The following is a 9,493-nucleotide window of genomic DNA, read 5'->3' on the forward strand; positions in this document are numbered from 1 at the left end:
CAGGAAGTTTAGGTGAGTCATACTCACGTCGTTTCCATATGACTCCGGAGGATGAGAGAGCGCATGGGCGATGGACAACGCTTCCCCAGAGACCTGAGGAGAAAAAAATAAAAGCGGCGCTGAATGAGCGATTCTTTGACTCCTTGGGCCGCTCACCACCCCATCTCCACTTAGGTATTTAATCAACCCCAGAGTAGTAACTCACCGGCTCTTCGCTTTCGCCGACAACATCCATGTTGCCGCTAGCTAAGTGCGGCTTTCTCGTCCCGGAAGTGACCTGTTGCGCGCGCTGCTTTCACAGTTAACTGAAAGCAATAGGGCGGAAACAGAGACCAGTTTCTCCGTCTGCGCCTGCGTGCGCCCTCCCTCTGAAGAGGAAGCGGTGGCTCCGCCTTATCCGGGCCACGCAGGCGCCAGCGCACGCGTGCTGTTACCTAGCAACACTATTCCTCTAGCCTAGGTGATAGAATATTCAATAAATCAATGGGGAAAATAAGTTATATGAAAAAAAAATTAAACATTTTTTAAACGATGCTGTTATTAAATCCCTTGTGTGCCGTGTTCCCAGTTCACGCGCGCGCGAACACATTCACTCACACACACACACACACGCCCGCCTTAACCACTTACAAGCAAGGCTCTAGAAGCAGGACGGTGGAATTCAGGGATGAAGAAGAAGAATTTGCTACCTGTTTTGGAAGAACTAGCAGAGTAAGGTAACAACGAGGTGCGCTTCATTATACACTGTGGGAGCATACCTGAGCTGAGTCATGATGGGCGCTTAACCAAGCAGGTCAGAAAGACTCAAGGCAGAGGGAACATGCATGGGCAGAGGTATTAGTGAAAAGGCATTAGAATATCTTGCAAAGAACAATCTAGCTGGAACAGATTGCAGTCAAGAACTTTGTACGGTAAATTTTAATGAGATGAGAATTAAAAAACAACAACAACAACAAAAAACAAATCAAGGGGTTTTTGGTTTTGGTTTGGATTGGCATTTGTTTGTTTGAGACTTCTCCACTCTCATTTCCTCAGAAGCTGTTCGAGTTTGGAATCTCACCAAAAGTGAACAAGAGTTCCCATTCCCACATCCTCACCAACATTTCTTATCAGTTGTTTTCTTGACCTTAATCTTTCTAAATTGGGGTAACATGAACCTCAGAGTTGTTTTAATTGGCATTTCCCTAATTGCTGAAGATGCTAAAGCTTTAACGATAATCCTTAACCAAATTTTCATCTCTTTTTTGGTTTGTTTTTGTTTTTTGCGTTTTTGTGTTTTTGTTTTTTAGGGTTTTTGTTTGGTTGTTTTTGTTTTGTTTTGTTTTGTTTTGTTTTTCTGAGAATTCTCTATTCAGATCTGGAGCTGCCCCCTCCCTCCAGCCATTTTAAACTGGATCCTTGGCTTTCTGGATTCTTTTTTTTCCTTCCTATGTTCTGAATAGTTTATCAAATGAGTAGCTGCCAAATATTCTCTCCCACTCTGGGCTTCCTCTCTATTCGCTTATTGTTCCATTTTCTGTACACAAATACTTTAGTTTTATGAGGTCTTCTTTGTTAATTGTTTGCCTTAATTCATAATTGAATGGGGTCCCGCTCAAAAGTCTCTTGCTACACCTATATGTTGTAGGGCTTGACCCATGCATTCTTATAGCAGTTCCAGCATTACAGGTTTCACATTGATCTATTTGATGCATTTCAAGTTGATTCTAGTTCAGGGTAATGCATTCAGAATGCTGTAAAACTACATGCATTCGTGTTTGGACTTCTATTTTGTTCTGTTGATTTCCTAGTCTGTTTTGGTGCCATTACTGTAGTTTATTATTATTATTATTATTATTATTATTATTGTAGTGCTGAAATCTTTCCAACTGGTATAACTAAAACTATACTATTCCTTGACATATATCCAAAGGACACAGTGTCCTGTTTTACAGATACTTGCTCAGCCACATTCATCATTGCTCTGTTCATAACAGTTGAGAATTGGAAACAACCTAAATGCTTTCTCTCTCTGATTTGTGGATTCTAGATCTGAATCTTAAGAGGTGAGTATATAACCTGAAGTTAACACAGAAACCATGAAGGTTAAAGGAGAGAATGGGGAAGGGGTAAAATGAGCTATAAAGCAGGAGAAGAGAACGAATTGGGCAATTAGAAAACTGAAGAGGCTTTATCTAGCAGGAGGGAGGGCAATCCAGATGAAAAGGGAGGGAAAGGGGATAAAGAGAACTAAAAGTCATTGAAAAAGCCACAGCCATTACAGAAACATTATTTTAGGTTTGCTTAAAATAAATATATAATATAATTAATGTATGTAAGTGAAAATGTAATGAAGTTACAGCAGGGAAGTGACAATGCTCCCTCCATTCCAGACTGCTTAACAAAAATCTCTGGTGTCAGATATGGGACACTTCCCTTCAAGTTGTTGCTCAGGGAAGTTCAAGGGACTCCCCAAACAATAAAAAGATGTGGAAAGTTATAACTTGAAGACAAAATTAGAAGCAGATCAGCTTGAAGGTGGTAGATGATACAACACTGACAGTTGCAGAATGAATAATGCCCTCTAGAACAATTTGATATGGAGTATAAAGGAGAATTAGGGTCCTAGTGTGAACCACAGGCTTTCCAGCAAAACGGAGAGGAGGGTGTTGTTACTGACTTAGAAGACACAGGAGGAAAGCTGAGTGCCATTTGAGGAGCTGAGTTGGAATATCTGACTGGACTCATAGAATCGCTATGGCAGAGAGAGACCTGAGCAGTGATATACATTGGATAGCAGGCAATGTTTAATTGTGCTTTGCATGAGGAAAATGTTAAGACTGTAAAGGCTCAAAAAGAGACAAGCCAAGGACATCATCAACTATGAAGAGGCAGGAAAAAGACTAAATAGTAAAAGAGTTGTCACTGAGACATCAGCAAAGTATAAAGAGAGTCTCACAAAAGCCAAAGGATCGGAAAATTTCTGGAAATATGTGGTGAACAAAGTCCAATACCCAGAGTATACTGAGGCCAGAAATGCTGAGAGATAATTGAAACCAGATGGGCGTGGGGTAAAGAGGGCATAGGGGACAGAGATGGCAGTATATAGAGAAAGTTCTGAAAAGTCAAATATAAGAGGAACTATCAGGTCTAGGAACTCTGAATTGTGATAAAGGACAAAAAAAACCTTAAAATTGTATTATTTATCTATTTATAAGTAAACAATTCAACAGTGTTAAATATTCATATATTCATGCAAATCTCTAGCAATGTTTTGGATTGCAGAACTAAAACTTCATGTTTACTAAACAATACATTTCCATTTCCCTTTCTTCCAAGCTCTGGAAATCACCATTTTGTTTCTCTGAATTTGGCTATGTTAGATACACCATATAGGTGGGCTCGTGCAGTTTTCTGTTTTGTGACTGGCTTATTTTGCTTGACCTAATGACTTACAGGATTTCTTTCTACTTTAAAGCAGAACGACATTCTATGGTATATAGATAGCATATCTTATTTATGGAGGGAGAAGCACTTGGATTGCTTTTAACTTTTGAAAAATTGTGAATAATGCTGTTGAGAGTATGAGTATGTAAATATCACATTCAAATTCTGCCTTCATTTATATTTCTGGATAGTACCTTTGATAGTGTAGTTAATGGATATTTTAAGGCTTTTCATTTATTTGCAGAGCCTTTGGGATTTTTAAAGTTATTCCTTGAGGTTTGGAAAGACTTATATTTTTAGAACTTAGCCTCGTGCAGAAGACTTTTGGTTGGGGGAGGGGGACCTAGGTGAACCTACACAGCAACAGACAGCAGAAGTAGGGAATTGAGGTGTTGCCTTCAGGTGCCACTTGTTCTCTGGTACAAAATACCAGGGGACAGCTGAGCGAAAGAGATGTACTGAAGTCTGGCCTTGGGAAAACTGCCTTATGACTGTTGAATAGCCATTCACAAGAATGGAAGAACCAATTTAAGAAGCAGATGGAAGGTTTGCAAGGAACAGCTAACACAAGAGAATATGATCCTGTTTCTGTGTTCCCCAGTGATCAGAATATAGGATGGATTGTCCATGTGGATGAAATGCTCAATACAGAAGAATAACACAAAGGGGCAGACTGAAGCCCATAACCCAATTGCTACATTACAAGTAAACATGAGTAAACTCAAAAGACTCAACTAGCCTTTTATTTCAGGAAGCAACCAAGGTAATTTGCTTCGTTTAATGTTTTAGGCGGACATGTTGCTTTAAATGTTTTAATTAAAATATATACTATGTGAATAGCATATTAGAGTTACTTTTAATATTATAAATAAAGTAACTGTTTATTACTCAACTATTTGCAGACAGATATTTGTGTTGACTAGTAATTAGATCCTAACTGTTCGATAAGCTTACTTCTTCTAACCTATAATTGTAGGAGATGAAGCTATCACCTAGAGTTTGACTTTTGTTTGTGTCTGTTTGCTTCTTTTTGTTTTTTTTTGTTTGTTTGTTTGTTTTTTTCCTCACCAGTAGGTCAGGAAACTAGACCAGATAGATTTATTATAAGAATTATTTTCCTTATGCCTATTGGTCAGCTGTTCAAAGATTGGAGAGAAGAAAGGTGCAGAAGTAAATGGCACTTCACGAAGATTCAGTGGACTTCAGGGAAGACATTATGATGACCTAATAGCAGCAAACAGTTGTTAAAATCTAATGTTAACTACTGGTGTTTATTTTTCTGTCTGTGTTCTTCATTCATGAGGTGTATTGACTGCCCAACCCATGAAAAATGAAAAAGAAAATGTTCTCTCATGGAAAGAAGTTTTTTTTTTTTTTTTTTTTTTTTTTTTTTTTTTTTTTTTTTTTTTTTTAGTGGAATAAAGGTTGAAACCAAAGAGATTGGTACTCAAATTATATTTAATAGTCTTTGTTTTTGCAAGAGTAACTCTGATACTTTGCCATTATTTTGTTTTTATCATCATGCCTCTTATCATTACTTATTTGGGGAAGATCTTGTGGGTTGCCATAGTTTGATTTGGACTTTTAGTAATCTGAGCAAGTTTCTTAGTCTCTTCAGTTGGCACCAAATATCTGGAGTGCCAAAGCAATGGGAAGACATGCTAGTAGGTGGTTTTTAGAATTGATCTCAAATCTGCTATTTTCAAATGTGTGATTGAAAAATTATATCCTTGGAAAATTTCTAAGACATTGTGAATAAACAACTTCATAATGAGAGTATGTATTATAAGTGAGGCAGTTTATTTTTTGACCTTGGAAAGTAAGACATCAGCCTAGAATAGCAGACACACAGAGTGTAGAGAGCTGTTTATACAGCCTAAAACATGGCTACTCCTCTCCTCTTTGAAAGTTTTCTACTGTAAACTTTTTGTTTGGATTAGTGGGGGTAGCTAAGCAGAGTTTGGGTAGGAAAAATAGCTAGACTAGTAGGAATTAGCAGTCCTAATGTTTTCTGTCGCTTTATACCTACACATGAGATAGCTCAAGGTACCTTAGAAAAGTTATCCATCAGATTCTATTACTGACAAGAAGAATGTTATTAAACAATGTGCTAATATCCTGACTCAAATTTCAGCTAACTTTCCAATATTTCTATCAATGATAACAAAGAAATCAAATTGTATCTTGGAAAAAAAGATCTGTTAATTTGTTTCCTCAAACATTAGGAAAGTCAGTGTAGAAAGAATCCCAGCATCCCACCTATAAGAGATACTGTGAGGTCTTTTTCACAGATGGATGCAAGAAATAGATAGTAAAGCAGGTCTCTTATAGCCTGATTGTTCTAGTGAAGAGATGTGACAGGTATTTAGCTAGAGATAAAAACATGGCACCATGTGAAAATTTGAAGCCTTATAAATAGAAAAGCAAATATTACCATTGTATGTTCTCAAGGCATTGATGCCTGTCTTAGTCAGGGTTTCTCTTCCTGCACAAACATCATGACCAAGAAGCAGTTGGGGAGGAAAGGGTTTATTCAGCTTACACTTCCATACTGCTGTTCATCACCAATGAAGTCAGGACTGGAACTCAAACAGGTCTGAAAGCAGGAGCTGATGCAGAGACCATGGAGGGATGTTACTTACTGGTTTGCTTCCCCTGGCTTGCTTAGCTTGCTCTCTTATAGAACCAAGACTACCAGCCCAGAGATGGCACCACCCACAAGGGGACCTCCCCACTTGACCACTAATTGAGAAATGGCTTGCAGCTGGATCTCATGGAGGTATTTCCCCAACTGAAGCTCCTTTCTCTGTGATAACTCCAGCCTGTGTCAAGTTGACACAAAACTAGCCAGTACAATGCCATAGTGGAATGCTCTGTCACACCTTTTCTGACCACAGACAGCTTTGTTTGGTTGTTTCTTGTCACTGGTTGTGGGAACACATTTTAAGGCTAATCATTTTTACTTAGTCCAATTGCCACCAACTCCATAATAATCATGCCCCAAAGAATGTCTACATGGCAGGCGTGCTGCTTGATTCATGCTGAACAATCAATGACCTTATTTCGTTTTCCCTAATTTATACTGGATAGGGTTTCAAGCTTTTCTGTATAAATTGAATTTCCCATTACTTTTTGAAAACTTATAAGGATTTTTGTTAATGTGTATGTATATATATATACATGTATATATATATATATATATATATATATATATATATATATATATATATATTCATGTACATGTATTTGCCCATGGAAGCCAGAATAAGGCATTAGATACTATGGAGCTAAAGTTATAGGCAGCCATCAGCTGCCAGATATAGGAATAATCTCTTGTGCACTGTGTAAAAACATTCACCTGTCAAAGAGCTAAATGGCCAATAGCAAATCAGGAGAGTTGCCAGCCAGTGGAGGAAGAAGAAAGTTGGGACTAAAGGAGAGGTTCCTAAGGAGTCACATGGCAGGTCATAGGCCAGGCCAGTATTGTTGGGTAGAATAGCTGAGAATCTGCCCAGCTTTAGTGCCAAAGCTTATAAAGATGTAAGTCTCCTGAATAAATGTCTTTATTCAGATCTGGGGCAGGCACAGAAAGTTTGTACAGTTATAGTCATAGGTGCTGGAATCCCCAAATAACTATTAACAACTGAGCCATGTCTCCAGTCCCACTTTTTGAATTGAATATCATGTACTATAATGTAATTACCAAATATGTTCCACGCTGGACAATAATGGGGCTTATATGATTATTGCTTTCAGAGTTTAGTTTATAGGCACTCATTTAAGTTTGTTCATTCTGTTTCTCAAAATTTCTAAATTTTTGTTTGTTGGCTGTCTCAGGGTTTCTATTGGCATGGTAATACACCATGACCAAAGCAACTCAGAAAGGAAAGGGCTCATTCCTTTTATGTTTATGTCTACATCATAGTCCATTACTGAAGAAAGTTAGAGCAGGAACTACAGGTGGGAACTGAAGCCAAAGCAAGTCCAGCTCACAGGCTGGCTCCCCTAGGCTTGCTCAGTCTGCTTTCTTATGCCACCAAGGACCGCATGCCCAGGGGTGGTCCCACCCCCATTGAGCTGGGCCCTCCCCGATAATAAATAAATCAATAACTCAATCAAGAAAATGACCTACAGACGTGCCGCTAGGCCAAATTAACAAAGGCATATTCTCTCTTTTTTTTTTTTTTTTTTTTTTTTTTTTTTTTTTTTTTTTTTGGTTTTTCGAGACAGGGTTTCTCTGTATAGCTCTGGCTGTCCTGGAACTCACTTTGTAGACCAGGCTGGCCTCGAACTCAGAAATCCACCTGCCTCTGCCTCCCAAGTGCTGGGATTAAAGGCGTGCGCCACCACGCCCGGCTCCAAAGGCATATTCTCAGTTGAGAGTCCTTGTTCCCAGATGACTTGCTTCTGTGAAGTTTCCATAATCCTAACCAGGACATTGGCCACTTGATGTGTTGTCTCTTAACTTCGTGTCATAGGCCAGAATCCCACTTCCATCCTGCCTTATTGCCATCAAGAGCTGCTGCAGTTTTCCCAGTGTGTGAAGTGAAAGTTTCCTGCTGAAAGAGTATTCTTCTGAGCTTCCTATCTGGACAGCTGTGCCCCTACAAGGAGCCCATAGTCCCATTTTCCCCTGTAGACATTTTCACCATTGCTCATGTGGGTGACAAGATACTCCCTTGCTGTGAATAAACATGGTCCTGCCTAAGGTCAAACCAAACCTCTCTTTCTTTCCATCTTCTGTCTCTCTTCAGATGCCTTTTAATAATCTACCATGAAGTAAGAAAATTAATTCTAAGAGGCCAGCCAAGAACTCCAGCTACTGTGTTTTTGCACCCAGTGAACAGATTTGCTTTTCAGGAAGGAAAAACTAGAGAACATCAAATACTTTTAATTCCAACATGTGATAAATTAAGTTGATTCCTAATTATGCTATTTTAAAACAGTCTTGTACATATAAAATTATGTATGTTAGATATAATTGTATATATGCACACACATACTCACTTGTAAAATGAGAACAAAACTATAGTTATTCTATACAACTTCATGTTATTCTTGTAGTTATTCTATACAAGTTCATGCAGTATGGAGCACCAGCTAACATAGTTTTATGTTCAATTTATGGCAGTTAGCTACAACAGTATTAATATTTTGGTCACAGAACTTAATCGGTAAGGCTTGGAGGCATGGGCTTTAGAAGTTTTGATGGAGAACCCTTGTAAACAACATTAGGCGATTTTTATAAAAAGGCATGGCATGGGGAGTGAATTCCTTGACACATCTTCCATCTTGTGATGAAACAGTTCCTCTGGAATAGCAAGCAACAAGGCTCAAAGCACTGAGGTCATAACCATTTCGTTCCTTTGTTTTATAATTCCCAACCTCTAAAATGTGAAAAGTTAATTTCTAATGGTTAGAAAGTACGCAGTCTCATATTATCAAGAGAAGCACAAACTAAACTTCCATGCTTTTATTTACTATTATAAGCCGCTGTAATTTTTTTAAAAAATAAAATAAAAAATGTGCTCTATGGGAGATATTGCTCTGTCCAAAAAAAAAAAAAAAAAACAAAAAAAAAAACAAACCAAATGCATATCCGAGAAAGTATATAGTAAGCCAGTATCAAAATAAAGAAATAATAATCAAAGAAACAAACACATTAAAAATATTTTTTTCCAGTCATTAGATTGGCTTAGAATCAAGAAAACCTGGGGCTATAAAATGCCAGAAAAGATCCAAATTTCTGTAAGGAAGTAGTTTTTTGACTGAGGTGTTTTTTCTAAACACAAAGGGCGGGGGAAGAGCGAGTCTGGGCGCATCAGTGAAATCATGCTGCCATCAAGCGGCTATTTTTATAAAGTAAAAAACAAAGTCCGGGAGTGTGTTTTTTTATGCACGACTTTGGCTGTTTGTTCTGGAAGGGACCAGTGAAGGTACAAAGAGACAAAATGTAAAAGGAAGGCTAAAGCCAACTGACCAGGATTGCCCAACGTTTAGCTCCGGAGGGTGCCCCGGAAGTGAATTCGCAATTGATTGACACCTAGTTTCTTCAAATTAGAGTCTG

General features: G+C 38.3%; 1 protein-coding gene and 1 long non-coding RNA gene across 7 annotated transcripts in view; one reads left to right on the forward strand and one right to left on the reverse strand.

Annotated features, from left to right (window-relative positions):
• Positions 1-342, reverse strand: part of Pbdc1 (polysaccharide biosynthesis domain containing 1) — a 38,791-nt gene extending 38,449 nt beyond the window's left edge. For both annotated transcript variants that reach the window (XM_085838065.1, XM_021153654.3), the window contains exons 1-2: positions 206-342; positions 28-93 (exon numbers count right to left, since the gene is read on the reverse strand). In XM_085838065.1, the coding sequence (XP_085694191.1) occupies positions 28-93; positions 206-235 (96 nt within the window). In that variant the 5' untranslated portion in view covers positions 236-342. The remainder of the gene's footprint in view (positions 1-27; positions 94-205) is intronic.
• Positions 343-457: 115 nt separating this feature from the next.
• Positions 458-4,788, forward strand: LOC110286451 (uncharacterized). Of its 5 annotated transcripts, none has more exons than XR_015047150.1 (4): positions 458-727; positions 1,935-2,045; positions 4,028-4,189; positions 4,501-4,788. It is a non-coding gene; the product is annotated as an uncharacterized LOC110286451 (long non-coding RNA). The 5 variants fall into 5 exon arrangements; XR_015047152.1 differs by having other exon boundaries at positions 1,913-2,045; positions 4,498-4,773; XR_015047149.1 differs by having other exon boundaries at positions 4,498-4,773.
• The last annotated feature ends 4,705 nt before the right edge of the window (positions 4,789-9,493 follow it).

This window comes from Mus caroli, unplaced genomic scaffold, assembly GCF_978045245.1.
Source record: "Mus caroli unplaced genomic scaffold, Mus_caroli_1 scaffold_5, whole genome shotgun sequence".
NCBI lineage: Eukaryota > Metazoa > Chordata > Mammalia > Rodentia > Muridae > Mus > Mus caroli.